This window comes from Phyllostomus discolor, chromosome 13 (genome assembly GCF_004126475.2).
Source record: "Phyllostomus discolor isolate MPI-MPIP mPhyDis1 chromosome 13, mPhyDis1.pri.v3, whole genome shotgun sequence".
Taxonomy (NCBI): Eukaryota; Metazoa; Chordata; class Mammalia; order Chiroptera; family Phyllostomidae; genus Phyllostomus; species Phyllostomus discolor.
Genome location: NC_040915.2, coordinates 76,139,322 through 76,156,056, shown reverse-complemented (window position 1 = coordinate 76,156,056; position 16,735 = coordinate 76,139,322). Strand labels below are relative to the sequence as shown.

The 16,735-nt window shown below is 41.4% G+C and overlaps 1 protein-coding gene across 1 annotated transcript in view; it reads left to right on the top strand.

Moving 5' to 3' along the window:
* TECTA (tectorin alpha) overlaps nt 1-16,735 on the top strand; it is a 130,946-nt gene that overhangs the window by 41,019 nt on the left and 73,192 nt on the right. The window contains exons 8-10 of the mRNA XM_036014145.1: nt 438-1,030; nt 2,326-2,899; nt 7,164-7,765. Coding sequence (XP_035870038.1) covers nt 438-1,030; nt 2,326-2,899; nt 7,164-7,765 — 1,769 coding nt within the window. The remainder of the gene's footprint in view (nt 1-437; nt 1,031-2,325; nt 2,900-7,163; nt 7,766-16,735) is intronic.

Here is a 16,735-nt window from a genome sequence, read left to right as displayed (position 1 = left end):
TTTCTGTTACAAGTTGAATTTATTTCCTCCTAAGAATGGGCCATGCCCTATAAAATCAGAGTAATTTATATGTCTATCAGTTGAAGATCTTAAAACACCCTAATGATTGCAGATCACCAAACAATAAATCTATATTGAGTAATCTGTAGTTTAGCTAGCATAGCAACTTAAAGTTTAATTTTAGTCAAGATGGTCGAATGAGAATAAAAGTTCACAAGTCACTCGTGTTGCTCAGTAGTTATTAGGAAAGCAGTTGAGCTTGTTTCTACAGACACAATCTCAAGTCTGTTCTTCAAAGGAGTGACTGCTTGGCCCTCTCTCTAGGAGCTATATGGAAGGAGCTCTTCTCCTCCTGGCTCCTGTGCATGGTGGCTTCTGGCCATTGGTGCCTGAGTAACTAACCTTGTTGTCATGCTCCCTTCTCTCCCTCACATCAGTGTCCACTGTGCAGTGTCCGAGCTTCAGCCACTATTCTGTGTGCACCAGCAGCTGCCCCGACACATGTTCAGACCTCACAGCCTCTCAGAACTGCGCCACACCATGCACGGAGGGCTGCGAGTGTAATGAGGGCTTTGTCCTCAGCACCAGCCAGTGTGTTCCGATGCACAAGTGTGGCTGCGACTTCGATGGCCACTACTACGCCATGGGGGAGTTCTTCTGGGCCACAGCCAACTGCACCGTGCAGTGCCTGTGTGAGGAGGGCGGCGACGTGTACTGCTTCAATAAGACCTGCCGGGGAGGGGAGGTGTGTACGGTGGAGGATGGCTACCGTGGCTGCTTCCCCAAGCGGGAGACTGTGTGCCTGCTCAGCCAGAACCAAGTGCTGCACACCTTTGACGGGGCTGCCTATGCTTTCCCTTCTGAGTTTTCCTACACGCTGCTCAAGACCTGCCCGGAGCAGCCAGAGTACTTGGAAATCGACATCAATAAGAAGAAGCCTGATGGAGGGCCTGCCTGGCTTCGAGGTCTTCGGATCCTGGTGGCTAACCAGGAGGTCAAGATAGGAGGAATAGGGGCTTCAGAAGTCAAGGTGAGGCTGCTGCTGCCCTTGAGGGTTTCTCATGAATCACGCAAATGAAGGAACCATGTTCTTCAGGTTTGCTTTTTTGCCTCTGACTATGAGTGGATTCTAGAAAGACGGCAATTCCCAAATGGGAACATTATGGTCACTAAATAAGAGTCCAACAGGTGGAGAATGGAGTGAAGCTGGAATTTCTCAAATTAGATGTAGAAGGACTAGCTCTCCATTATAGTAAATACTCACAGGATGCCTACTATGTGCCAAGCACTCTTCTAAGGAGTATCACATTTAATCCTACCCAGTATTATCCTCATTTCATGGATAAGAAAACTGAGGTACAGAGAAGTTTAGTAACTTCCTCAGGGACACACAGCCACAGATGGTAGTCAAGCTGGCTCTAGAGTCTATGCCCTGTACCCTGTACTATAGTGACTTTCCTACCTATAATGGGAATTTATATGGGGTAATGCTAAGGGTGCCTGCCATGGTGCCCCTTGTCCCTCTGACCTGCTCTAAAATACTCAGGCTGAGGCATCTAGACTCATAGATCAATAGTTCTAGAAGGAATCTTAGGAATAATTTAGTGCAACTCCTTGTTTTCATATGAAGATCCCAAAAGGTGACCTTAAGAATGTGGCCTCACAGCTAAGTGACAGTGGAGCTGGGATAACAGGGCAGACCTTTCTTTCCCCAGTCTACCACGCATTCCATAATATCGCATTAAGCTTAATTTAGAAAACAAAAGTCAAAGGGGTACCGTACAAGGATATGATAAAATACACCCACATACTGATAGGACTATGTTTTCATTCCTACTGACACGCTGGCAGAGATTAGTTCATTAAAACAATAGAAAGAGATAGATAGGTGGATGGACAGCTAGATAACTAGATATATGCTTTATGCCACCAAGGGGCTAGGACACAGGCACAGTAAGATTTAAAGGGAAAGGGAGGAGCCTGAAATGTGGGGAAGTAAGGATTCTATCCATGGAAAGGTGTCAGGCAGTGGGGGGAAGCCACACATCTAAGATAACTTGCTCACATTTCAGTTTTGCTTTGGGTTAGCTTAGAGTCTTGTACATATGGAAATAAACAGTAAATATGTTGAATCAGAGGAGTCTAGAAATAAAAGAACAAAGATGCTCATGAAGGAACAGTTTTTGTCTGTCTCTGTGGTTTGTACAGATGGTCAGCTTCTTGACATTTCTCATAGTGCTGGTACTGGTACCAAGCCATGCTTTCATCCCATAGCCAGGAAAATTGTGTGCAGCTGCAATTGATGATAGTGATTTGATTTTTCAGGTGAATGGTCAGGAAGTAGAATTACCATTTTTCCATCTTTCGGGGAAGCTGGAAATTCATCGAAACAAAAACAGTACAACAGTAGAGTCCAAGGGTATTGTGAGTGTCCAGTACTCAGATACAGGTCTGCTCTACATCCGGCTCTCTACTGTTTACTTCAATTGCACCGGGGGCTTATGTGGCTTCTTCAATGCTAATGCCAGCGATGAGTTCTGTCTCCCCAATGGCAAATGCACAGACAACCTGGCCGTGTTCCTGGAAAGCTGGACAACTTTTGAGGAAATCTGCAATGGGGAGTGTGGGGACTTGCTGAAGGCCTGTAACAATGACTCGGAGCTGCTCAAATTTTATCGGAGCCGCTCCAGGTGTGGCATCATCAATGACCCCTCCAATAGCTCCTTCCTAGAGTGCCATGGGGTGGTCAATGTTACTGCCTACTACCGTACCTGCCTCTTTCGCCTGTGCCAGAGTGGAGGTAACGAGTCGGAGCTATGTGACTCTGTGGCTCGGTACGCAAGCGCCTGCAAGAATGCTGATGTGGAAGTTGGCCCCTGGCGGACCTATGACTTCTGCCGTAAGTTGGGGCTCCATTATGGGGGAGGACAGCTGGGTGGTGGGAAAGTACATGAGACACTGGATCTTCTTTCTCTGGACTCTTCTTTATGATGCAGTGGAGCTCAAGGACAATCTAATTCCTGAGTGCATCTTCCCTAGTCTGATTGTCCTCTGGAAGGCTGGTTACCCTAAACCAAAATGTTTCTCACCCACATTTTTGTTTCTAATTGCACAAAAACTTTTCACTGTAGAACAATTAGCCATCCTTTTGCCTGGTGGTTTTATCTAACACACATTATGCCAAAGGCTCCCTTGGTGCCTTCATTTTTTGGCAAAGAAGGGTCCAATTCAGTTTAGTAGAAGGTGATCATTCAGGCTGCCTTTCATGAACTAGAGGTTAGCACTACTCTCTGGGGAAAGCTTGGCAATGGCTATTAAGAAAATTTCATAATTGCTGTACTTTTTATTTTGTCCCCAGAGTATCTGACCCCTCTCAGCAAGGCAGTGAAAGTACTTTAGTAATCAGAAGACCTGACATGTGACACTCTGGGTTACTTGGGAGACCACCAGCAGGGGTGGCTGGGAGGGTAGGGCTATGCCTGGAGCAAGGACTGCCCCACCTAGACTTTAGTACCCATCCCTTTCTCATCAAAACATTTGACCCTAAACCAGCACCAGTGCCACCGTTAAGACTATATCCTCTATATTTGTTTATTTCTTCCTACTTAAGTTTGTTTTTAAAAACTTTTTATTCTGAAATAACTTCAAAGTTACAGAAAAGTTGCAAGAATATGTGTATACCCTTTACTCAGATTAACCTATTGTTATGATTTTGTCCCATATGCTTTTTATTCTCTCTCACTCTTTCTCCATTTGAAAGTAAGTTGTATGCATTGTGCCTCTTGTTGCTAAATACTTCAGTGTGTATTTCCTTAAAAGAACGATACTCATCTGCTGTGCATCCACACTCAGACTCTTGCACTGGTGATGGACGTCTGCCTAACAGCATCACGCCCCATTCAGGACACACTCTGTCCAACTTCTCTCGTGGGTCATAAGCAGACTGATACCCTGGTCAAAGATGTTTTCCAATGTTTCTATTATATAGTCATTATGTTTTTCTCTTGAAAATAATGAGCAATATTGCTAGGAGATACTTTAAGACCATACAAGTATCCTGCATGTCATCCAAACCCCCTCATTAATTTAGTGCCTATTAATAATGTTTGCTTACATCAACCTGTAGCACGATGATTACAAACTGATGCCTGTCAGCTCTGTCACAGTCTCACATCTACCAGTGAGCAGAGGTCATTCTGCTGTGAACAGAAGCCTTCCCTTCTCTTTGGCCTGTCTGCCTTTCATCCATCCATCCATCCTTCTATCTGTCTCAACCATCTATCTCTCATCAATATAGATACACAGATTTCTGATTGTTTCAATTATTTATATTTTATATTACATTTTTAATTATTTTGGTGTTAAAATTGTTCTACATTATGCCTGTGGGAATTCCTTCAAGTTGCCTCCTATGTCCTTTTGGCACAACTCTGTCATTTTCTTACTTTCTGGCATTAAGAAAATATTGCACATTCATCTCTTAACTTTCCCCAGTCCCAGACTAAAACCAGCCATTACTCCAAGAAGCCCCAATTTCTTTTGGTGAAGAAAGTATTAGAAACCAAGATCTGTGTGAGGCTTACCCATTGCTATTGGAATAGTCTTGCTTTATCTCTAAGCCCTTTCAACAGAAGTATCTCAGAGCTAAAAACTAACACACACACACTCACACACTTCTCTTTAAATATCTGGTTTCTGAGCTTTAGAAGTTCCAGGTGCATATGGAGTATTTGGTGGCTGTTATCTCAGAAAAGGGCAGTTGGATACCTGGTGAATCTTAGCCATACTTGGGAGGAATTAATAGCAGATGCTGTGAATCTTAAAGCTGGAATTCTAGGAGCGTACTCTTTCATGGTCACCCGCAGGAAGAGAGGTTCCAAGGGTTCCACTGTCCATCGCCTCTCGTAATCTTGTAATACTTTCCTTGTATCACCTTGTAATACTTTCCTAAAGCCTTCCTTTTAGTCCGCTTCCCTTCCTACTCCTCTGTGCTCTCTCCAGTTTATCTAATATGATCTTTGTTCCCACACCAACACTCAGTCTTCCAGGTGTAGTTCCTGCACATGTGGAATTCCTGAGTGGCCACACACCAGGCCCATTTTGTTGCAGGCCATGTCCGTGCCCTTCCATTAGACGCTGACCTCCTGTCCAGCAGGAAGTGTTTGCACTACATGAGACATTGTTTATATGAAGTGAGTGCAGTGGGGTGGTAAGGAGACCCTCTTTTCCTGGATGTGATAGATACCAGGAAGAGTCTCTCACTGCCCCTCTCAGGGCTGTAGAGCTGGAGGAAGCTCCTGGGATCAGCTTTTATAGAGGCATGTGGACAGGAACATGGCTCCTTCGGGAGAAGAGCCAGGGCTCACATTGCAGAAACCCTCCAGGATGTCTCGCCCACACCTGTGTGTGTGGGTCTGGGGAAAAGAACTGGAATGTGCATACTCGATTCATCTAGTCACCGGGCACTAAGTTCATCTGGTCAGCGTCTTATGAAAAGGGGATTGATTAGACTGGGTCACCAGCTGCAAAGCAGGAACACAATCTTCTTTAGACTTAGAGAGAGACAACCATAGCTTCTGTTCAGATGTATTTAACCAGACCTCTTGTTGGCAGAGCCAAGCTGCTATTAAAATAATTTCACAGAGGCATTTCTGGGTTCAGGGGATATTTATCACTTACATCTGTGTGTCCCAGACTTTCAGACAAATTCAGACAACATGGAAACTCACAAAGTGAGATATATTTAAATAAGTCATGTTGTTTGCTATTATTATAAACTTACAGTCAGTGTTATAAACATTCATAACTTAGAGACAAATGTGAAAGTCCCTCTATGCAGACATTAATTAGCGCTGGACTCGCCTTCAGCTCCAGTGCTGTATGGTATTGTACTCAGTGGGAGTGGGGGTGGTCCTTTGGCCCAGAGGGAAAAAATGACTGCTTTCAGTACTGCATGCTGTGGAACTGTTGAGCAGGTACTTGTGGGCAGAGCTATTATTGCCATGCCACTTAATTATCTGTATTATCCTTCATGTCCTTGGATTCTAAGACATTATTAAAGAGTAATAGGGTGCATCAGGGCTTTGAAAAAAATTTTAAAGGCAAGATCTTATTCTTCTAGGAGATGGTGCAGACTCTCACAATCTTTAGACTATGCAGACTTTTAAGTAGATTTCTTCTGTGCTCCCATATTCTTCCCTGCCCATGTCAAATTTTGACAAGCTATATAATAAAGAAAATGGGAGGATTGCCTGGAACTCCATGGTGAACAGCAGGTGCTGCTATTATTCTATGTGTTGTGCTTTGTGACTCAGAGACTTGATCTGTCAAGGAAGGCTTCTGGGCAGAAGTGCCGGTTGAAATGAAACTTGAAGAATGGGTATGATTTAGCTTTGTGGGGGCTGTCCAAGTGGGGTAAAGAATGTAAGTAAAGGAGGCAGAGGCTCATCCAGAAAGTGGTGAGGAGGTGGAAGAGGCCAGGAAGCAGCAGATAAGAGAAATGAAAATCAGAGGGAAAGATCAATTTGCAGAGTAAAATGCCTTCATAAAGGCTATTCATAATAGAAGAAAGTGTGAAGAAGGTGAAGGGCATTGAGACTCTACTATGGAAATTACATTAGCTTATTGATCCTCAGAACAACTAGGCTAGGTCCTTATTTCATAAAAGAAGAAACTGAAGCTTGGACATGGTGTCCACAGCATCTGTTCTTATAGGATGCTCTTCCTAGGGTCTTCAAGTAGGGAGATCCAGGTTCAGATCTCTCTCCAGTAAGGTTAAGTCACTGACCTTTAGCCTTCTCATCTCTAAGCCAAGGAGGATAAGACTTTCCTCACCTTCTAGGTCACTGAGAAAAGTTACACTAAAGTGCCTGTCACAGTGCCTGGCATGTAGTAGGAGCTCCATATAGGCTTGCAGTCTTGACATCTTCTCCACGGGAAGCTAAATGCACCTGAGGCAAACATGAGCAAGGGGTTTCCTGAGCCTTTGCTGACCCTAGTGAGATGACATGGCACTGACTGAGCTCATTGTGCTGTCCGATAAGAATGTACCCAGCATACCCACACATGCACAGGCACACACATGAATGCTAATGAGTGTACCCACACTCTGTCTGTGACCTCTGCTCTTTTCTCAAGCCTGTCTTCTCCTTGACCACCCTCAGCTCTGGAGTGCCCGGAGAACAGCCACTTTGAGGAATGTGTGACGTGCACGGAGACCTGTGAGACCCTGGCCCTGGGCCCCATCTGTGTGGACAGCTGCTCTGAGGGGTGTCAGTGTGACGAGGGCTATGCCCTACAAGGCAGCCAGTGTGTCACCCGCAGTGAGTGTGGCTGTAACTTTGAGGGGCACCAGCTTGCCACCAATGAGACCTTTTGGGTAGACCTGGATTGCCAGATCTTCTGCTATTGCAACGGCACAGACAACAGCGTCCACTGTGAGACTGTCCCCTGCAAGGACGATGAGTACTGCATGGAGGAAGGTGGCCTGTACTACTGCCAGGCCCGCACGGATGCCTCCTGCATTGTGTCTGGCTATGGCCACTACCTGACCTTTGATGGCTACCCCTTTGACTTCCAGACCAGCTGCCCACTCATCCTGTGCACCACAGGAAACAGGCCAAGCTCAGACACTTTCCCCAAGTTTATCGTCACAGCCAAGAATGAGGACCGGGACCCATCACTGGCCTTGTGGGTCAAGCAGGTGGATGTGACCGTGTTTGGCTACAGCATAGTGATTCACAGGGCCTATAAGCACACTGTGCTGGTGAGTAGTCACAGGCCAGACCCCAGGAAGGGGCTGCAGGGATGGGAGGACGGGGGTCTTGGATCAGCAAGCCAGACAGCTGCTGAATCAGCCTGGTTCAGGCTGCCTAAGGACAAGCATAGGCAGAAATTGGAACAGAGAGGGCCCTGGAGATTTTTTCTCTGTATCTTACAGGTAAGGAGACTGAGCCTCAGCAATCTTCCCAAGTCATAGGCACCAAATTCAGCACCAGCTCTAGAATGGGACCTTCCACAGTGCAGCAGAGAGTGCTGGGCAAAGCACATGCCTGCACACAAACCCTGGGCCGGCTACTGCAACGTGGCGCTGGGCAGTTGCTCTGTCTGTTGGAGAGAACACATACCCAGTGCAGATCAGGCATCTGAAGGGGTATTACTATCTAATCTGCCTCCTTCCCTTGTTTGGGATCAGGATGATATTTGCCTGTTCTGGCCTCTCCTCCCTCCTCCAGTCTTCCTGTGGCTCTTTCATGGTTTGGGAGTTCAAGTCCTGCAAGCATTTAGAGAACTTGGTGGCTCTCTTACAGTCTCTCTCCTCATGTAGCCCTCGGTTCCCCGTTTCTATCCTTCCCACCTTTTCATCACCTAGACCATGAATAGAGAAGCCAGTAGGGGCTGAGGAGTTCTGTGCTCTCCTGGCCAAGTGTAAGAACCTCAGACAAGCAGCAGGCCCAGCACTCCTTGTCCAAAGCCTTGCTCTGAGCACGACTTGGGCACAAACAAGCCAGCTTCTGACTTAGCATTTTGGAGGAGCTGATTTAGGGTGTTAGACTTTTTACATTTTCCTCACTGGTCTGTGACACAATACTCCTCTAAAGGGACTCCTTTTCATCTTGTATACATTCTCTTTAAAATTCTGAGCTATTACTAAAGTGTTCCCTGGGCAACTTCACTGATTTCTTTCCTTCCTTAGGATTTCTCTGACAAAGACAGGTTTTAAAGCTTCATAAATCATCCCTTTCACATTGATTGGAAAATGTGCCTTAGCATCTAAAGCAGAGGTCTCACTATGCTCATTCTTCCCTTTCTTGGATATTATACAAAAAATCCAGATTCTTTTTCTCTGTGCTTCTTATAACAGTTGGTTACTATATCCATTACTGCATTAATTGTACAGTATTTTCTGATGATGTTCATGTCACTCAATTCTAACTGTGGGCTTCTTGACAGTACAAACCAAGCATAATTAATCTTTATGGTAAATGAGTATATAGTGCCCTGCATATAATGACACTCAAGAGATTGGTCAGATGAGGGAATGGGATAACATAGTAATGCCTTTCTTCCAAGGTTCCTAGGACTTGTTTTGCTGCTGGTCACTTTTGCAGCAATCTGGGAGATTAAATTGCCACTGAGGCAGATTACAAATATATCAGATAGTTTGCTTTCAGCCACGTAAGGTTTCTAACAGATGTCTGGATACTTTACATTGTCCATTGCAATAACTTCTCTCTTACCCATTTTCACCATATATGTAAAACAAACAAATCAACCATTTCATCCATGTGGCTTGCCCTTTTTTCCTCATTTGATATGTCCCTACTCTTAGATTTATGCATTTTTTAAATTTAAATTTTAAATTTTTATTTTTCAATTATAGTCTACTTTCAGTATTATTTTGCATTAGTTCCAGATGTGCAGCATAGTGGTAGACAATGATATACTTTACAAAGTGTTCCCTCTATATTTTTAATACCCACCTGGTACCATATGTAGTTATTATATTGTTAACAATATTACTTATGCTGTGCTTTACATCCTCATGACTATTTTATAACTACCAATTGGTATTTCTTAATTCTTTCATCTCTTTCACCCAGTCCCCCACCACTCTGCCCTCTCTATAAGGCTCTTTCAATTTTAGTTGTTTCCTTATTTTGTTCTTTAGATTCCACAGATAAGTGAAATTATATTATTTGTCTTTCTGTAACTGACTTACTTCACTTACATTAATATCCTCTAGGAGGTCCATTCATGCTGTTGCAAATGGTAATGTTTCATTCTTTTGATGGTGGAGTAATATTCCATTGTATATATGTACTACCTCTTCTTGATCCATATGTCTGTTGGTGAGCAATTGGATTGTTTTCATGTCTTGACTATTATAATCAATGCTGCAATAAACATGGGGGTACATGTATTCTTTCCAATTAGTGTTTTGGGTTTATTTAGATATATAACCAAAGCTGGAATCCCTGGGTCATAAGGCAGTTCATGTTTAATTTTTTGAGGAACTTTCATACTGTTTTCCATAGTGACTATACCACCAATCTGCATTCCCACCAACAGTGCATGAGGGATCCCTTTTCTGGAAATCCTTACCAATACTTGATGTTTATCAGTTTATTGATGGTAGCCATTATGACAGGTGTGAAGTGATATCTTATCATGGTTTTAATTTGCATTTCTCTGATGATTAGTGACACTGAGCATCTTTTTATATGTCTGTTGGCCATCTATATGTCCTCTTTGGAGAAGTGTCTATTCAGGTCTTCTGTCCATTTTCAAATTGAATTGTTTGGTATTTTCGTGATAAGTAGTATGAGTTCTTCATAAACTCTGGATATTAACCCTTTTCAAATGAATCAGTGGCGAATATCGTTTCCTGATCAGTAGGTTGTTTTTCCATTTCTTGGGTGGTTTCTTTTGCTATAGAAAAACTTTTTAGTTTGATATAGTCCCATTTGTTTGCATATTTGTTTGTTTTGGTCCCCTTGCCTGGAGAGATATATCAGAAAAAAATATTGCTAAGAGAAATGTCAGGGATTTTAATGCCTATGTTTCCTTTGAAAATTTTTATGTTTTCAAGTCTTACATTGAAGTTTTTAATATATTTCAAGTTTATTCTTGCACACGGTATAAGAAGTTAGTCTAGTTTCATTTATTTGCATGTATCTGTCCAATTTTTCCAGCATCATTTATTGAACAGACTTTACCCCATTGTATGTTCTTGCCTCCTTTGTCAAATATTAATTGACCATATAGATGCAGGTTTCTTTCTGGGCTCTCTATTCTGTTCCATTGATCTACATGTCTGTTTTTATGCCAGTAACATGCTGTTTTGATTAGTATGGCCTTGAAATATAGTTTGATATCAGGTATTGTGATACTTCCAACTTTTTTTCTTCTTTGTCAGTATTACTGAAGCTATTCAGGGTCAGTTTTTATTTCACATACATTTTTAAGAGTCTCATGGTCTACCATCTGAACTAGCCAGGCATGCCTTATTTCATATACATTTTTAGATTATTTGTTTTGTGAAATATGCCACTGGTATTTTGATGGAAATTTGTTGAATATATAGATTGCTTTGGAGAGTATGGACATTTTAACATATTAATTCTTCCTATTCATGAATGTGGTATATTATTCCATTTATTTGTATCTTCTTCAGTGCCTTATAATTTTCTAGGCACAGGTCTTTTCCCTCCTTAGTCAAATTTATTCCTAGGTATTTTATATTGCTTTTGATGTAATTTAAATGACATTGTTTTATTTGTTTCCCTTTCAGATGGTTTATTTTTGGTGTATAAAAATGTTGATTTCTTAATATTGATTTTGTATTCTGCTTTACTGAATTCATTTATCACTTCTAGTAGTTTTTTGGTGGAATCTTTAGAGTTCTCTATATATCATGTCAGCTACAAATAATGACAGTTTTACTTCTTCCTTTCCAATTTGGATGCCTTTATTTCCTTATCTTGTCTGATAGGTGTCTAGGACTTCCAGTATTATCTTGAATTAGAGCAGTGAAACCAGACATCCCCACCTTGTTCAAGATATTAAGGGAATTACTTTTTGTTTTCTTCCATTGTGTATGATGTTGGCTGTAGGTTTGTCATATATGGCTTTTGGTGTTGAGGTATGACTCCTCTATTCCCACTTTGCTGAGAGTTTTTTTAATCATAAGTAGGTGGGTTTTGTCAAATGTTTTTTTCTGCATCTATTGATATGATCATATGATTATTATCCTTAAATTTTTATGTGGTATATCAATTACATTAACTGATTTGATGATATTGTACCAACCTTTCATACCAGAAATAAACCCCATTTGACCATTGTGTATGATTTTTTTAAGTTTATTGTTGGATTTGGTTTGCTAATATTTTGGTGAGGATTTTTACATTGATATTCATCAGGGATATAAATCCATATATATATATATATATATATTTTTTTTTGTAATGTCTTACCTAGTTTTGGAATTCAGATAATGCTGGCTTTGTAAAATGATCTTAGGAGTCTTCCCACCTCTTGATTTTTTTTGGAATTGTTTGAAAAGGAGAGGTGTTAGTTCTAATTTGAAAGTGTGATCAAATTCTGCTGTGAATCCATCAAGTTCAGTACTTTACTGGGAGTTTTTTTTATTACTGTTTTGATTTCATAAGTTGTAAACAGTCTGTTCTTATTTTCTGATTCTTCTTGATTCAGTGTCGGAAGTGTTTTATTTGTCTAGGAAGTTATCTATTTCTTCCACAGTGCCCAATTTGTTGGCATATTCTGTGTAATATTTTCTTAATCATCATTTTATTTCTGTGGTGTCAGTTGTTACTTCTTTTATTTCAGATTCTATGTTTTCTCTCTTTTTTCTTGATGAGTCTGGTTAAAGGTTTTTCAGTTTTGTTTATCTTTAAAAAATGAGTCCTTGTTACATTGATCTTTTATATTACTATTTTTAGTTTCTATGTCATTTATTACAGCTCTAATTATTCCTTTCTTCTACTCATTGTGGGCTTTGTTTGTTCTTTTACTAGTTCCTTCAGGTGTAAGGTTAGATGGCTTATTTGAGATTTTTCTTGCTTCTTGAGGTAGGTCTGAATGCTGTACATTTCTCCCATAGGACTGCTATTGGTGTGCCCCATAGATTTTGGAAAGTTGTATGTACATTTTTATTTGTCTCAAGGTAACATTTTATTTCTTTCTTGATCTCATTGTTAACCCATTCATTGTTTAGTAACATGTTATTTAGCTTTAATGTGTTTGTGTGTTTTTCAGTTTTTTTCTTGTAATGTATTTCTAGTTTCATACTACTGCAGTCAGAGAAGATGCTTGATATGATTTCAATCTTCTTAAATTTATTAAGACTTGTTTTGTGTCCTGACATGCAGTCTGTCCTGGAAAATTTTCTATGTGCACTTGAAAAGAATGTATATTCTGCTGCTTGGGGGTGAAATGCTCTGAAAATGTCAAATAAATCCACCTGATCTAGTGTATCATTTAAGGCTGCTGTTTCCTTGTTGATTTTCTATCTGGAAGATCTGTCCACTGATGTTAATATGGTGTCAAAGTGCCCTATTATGACCGTGTTACTGTGAATCTCTTCATTTATGTCCATCAAGATTTGTTTTACATACTGGATGGGACAAAAGTAGGTTTACAGTTATTAGCATGTGAAACAGAGTTTATTCTTATATTATTATTTATTATTATTGTATTATTTTCCATACAAACAACTTAAACCCTACTTTGCCCCTCCTTATATTAAGGTGCTCTTCTGTTAAGTGTGTAAATATTTACAACAGTTATATCCTCTTATTAGATTGATCCCTTTATTATTATGTAGTGTCTTTTGTCTCTTACTACAGCTTTTGTCTTAAAGTCTGTTTCATCTGATTTAAGTATTGCTACCCAAGCTTTTCTTTAACTTTTCATTTGCATGAAATATCTTTTTCTATATTTTTCCTTTCAGTCTGTGTGTGTCTTTAATTCTGAGTTGGATATTTTGTAGAGAGCATATGTACATCTTGTTTTATTTTCCCTTCAGCTACCTTAAGTAGAGAGTACATAGGTACATATGTACCTTATGTACATATGTAGAGAGCATATGTACATCTTGTTTTATTTTCCCTTCAGCTACCTTAAGTATTTTGATTAGAGCATTTATGATCTTTACATTTAAGGTGATTATTGATAGGTTTGTATTTTTTTGCTATTTTATTCTTTATAACTATGTTCCTTTTTTCTTTCTTTTACTTAAAGTAGTCCTTTTAACATTTCTTGTAATGCTGGTTTGGTGATAATGAGTTCCTTTAGATTTTCCTCATCTGGGAAGCTCTTTATTTCTTCTTCAGTTCTAAATGGCACCCTTGCTGGGTAGTCTTGGTTATAGGTCCCTACATATATTTTTTTAAATGTATTTTTTCATTTTTAGAGAGAGGAGAAAGGAGGGAGAAAGAGAGGAAGAGAAACATGAATGTGTGAGAGAAACATCAATCAGTTTCCTCTTGTACACCCTCAGCTGAGGACCTGGCCCACAACCCAGGCATGTGCCCTGACTGGGAATTGAACTGGAGACTTTTAGGTTTGTGGGACAATGTCCAGCTCACTGAGCCATGCCAGTCAGGACTGAAGGTCCTTGCTTTTAATTGCTTTGAATATTTCTTGACTATCCCTCTGGCATGAAATGTTTCTGTTGAGAAATCAGCTGACAGTCATATGGGACCTATCTTGTAGGTAACTAACTGTCTTTCTCTTGTGGCTTTTAAGATTCTATCTTTGATTTTAACCCTGCCATTTTAATTATGATGTGGCTTGGTGTGGACCTCTTTGAGTTCATCATGCTTTCTGGACCTGTATATCTTTTTCTTTCACCAGGTTAGGGGAATTTTCAATCGTTGTTTCTTCACATAGATTCTCAATCTCTTGCTGTCTCTCTTCTCCTTCTGTTACCCCTATGGTATGGATGTTGTTTCAAAGGCCTTTTAAACTATCTCTATTTAATTTAAAAAAATTTTTGCTGTTCTAATTGTTTTCTACTACTGTGTTATTGATTCAGTCCTCTGCTTCATCTAACCTACTGTTTATTTTCTAGAGTATTCTTTATTTCTGACTGGTCCTCTTTTATGGTTTCTCTTCCCCCTTTTTTTATGCTATTGAAGTTCTCACTAAACTCCTTGAGCATCCTTATAACCATTGTTTTGAACTGTGTATTTGGTAGATTGCTTGCCCCCATTTCATTTCATTCTCATTCTCTCTCTCAAATCTCTTTGAGATTTTCCTCTTTTTAAAATTTTTTTTAAATTTGGGTAATGTTTCTTTGACTCCCCATTTCAGTGGCCTCTTGATGTCTTTTTTACTGTGTATTGGGTAGACCTGCTATGTTTCCCAGTGTTGTTAGGGTAACCTTATATAGCAGGTGTCCTGTGGGATCCAATGGTGCAGGCTCCTTGATCACCCAAGCTGGTGTTTCAGGAATGTCCCTTGTGTGAGTTATGTAAGCCCTCCTGTTGTAATTGAGTCTTAATTGTTATTGGCCCTTCCATGCATGGAATCAACCCTCAGGCTTGTTTACTGTGAGGATCAACCCCGACCACAGTGTATGAGCTACTGTATGAATGCTGAACATACAAACTAGAATTTGCGTCAGCAGAGTCTGGTACCTCTCAAGATCTCCTTTTGGATGTGCCACTTGTGGAACCAATTGGATCCTGTTTGGATGTTGTCTGAAGCTCACCACTGGGTATACTAGTTCTGGCATCTCTTGGGAGGGACTTTGGTGCAAGTCAATGTCAGATGCTGTGTGTGACTGGACCTGGGCAACCTATTTAGATGTGTGAAGTGATCTACAGTTTGTGGCTTCCTCTGCTTGGCCTGGGTGTGCAAGAAAAGGGTAAAGCTGTGCATCAAGGATAGCTTCCACCACCTCTGAGCATGGGGTCAGGTCAGCAAATGGCCTAAGTCATTGTGAGGTTTCCACTCTGTAACTGCCTGTTTTGCTCAGTCACTGTAAGAGCCTGTGGTGGTGCACAAGCTGCATGAAATAGGTTCTCAGTGAGTCGCCAGGTCGGGGCGAGTGGTGTCTACTAGCTTGATACAGACTCAAACTCAGTCACAGTGCTGGGTCTGTGGCCATTCTGCAAAAGTACCAGTGTACACCATGGTCAGTTGCCCACAGACCTTTATGGTGGAGCAGGGTCTCAAGGAGTTGTCAGAGTGAGGCCAGTAGAGTTTATGAGACCCAATGAGACCAAGAGTTGGTCATTTGAAGTGAGGGCTTTGTAACTGTCAGGAGTGTGAGGAAAAAATGGACTCTGTCCTAGAGCAACACTACTCAGTCTGTCCTAAATTCTTCCTAGACTTCCTTGAGATTGCCATAGCTTGGCAGCATAGGACCACTTGTCCTATGAGAGGGTGAGGCTCCTTGAGGGAGCAACACCAGTCAGGCTCAAAAGAAAAGAGGAAACAGCCCTTGGCCAGCTATGCTACTCAGTCTCTGACATCCCCTGAGTTCACCCAGACCTCTACACCAGGGGCCCAGGCAGCTGACTTCACAGGGAATGAGCTCAGCAGGGCAGAGCAACAGAGAGTTGGAAGGGTAGGACTCTTGCATTCCCCCAGGCTGATGTCATATGGAGGGGAGTCTTCTACCCAACAAAATTGGCATCTGAGGGCAGCATGGAAGGGGGACTTAGTACAGGGACACTGGTAGTTGTCCCTTCAGCTCTCTCTCCAGAGCCACACAACCCAGTCTCTGCTTGCACAATTCTATTTTGCTCCAAGCCACCCTCTCTTTGCTGGAGCCCAGGCTGAGTGGCTGCAAACCATATTGTGCACTGGCCCTTTAAGAGGATGCCTGGGTCTGTAGTAGACTCATGTCTCTCCATGGTAGACAGAAACCCCACTCATTTCCACAACCAGATATTATGTGGTCTCCTTTTCCCAGCTCTAGTATTCTGGGCTGGAAAGCCTGGAATAGGGTTGAGACCCCATGCTCCTAATGGGGGACCTGTGCAGTTGAGCTATCCCTCCAGATTCTTATCCCCTGTGTGTGGGTATGGGGCCAACCCTTTTCGTGTCCCTACTCTTCCCACCAGTCTTGATGTGGTTTGTTCTGTAAATCTTTGGTTATAAGGCTTCTATTCAGCTAATCTTCAGTTGGTTATTCAGGTTGATTGTTTTATATTTTACTTGTAATTCCGGGTTGATCCTGGGAGGAGGTGTGTGTATCTTC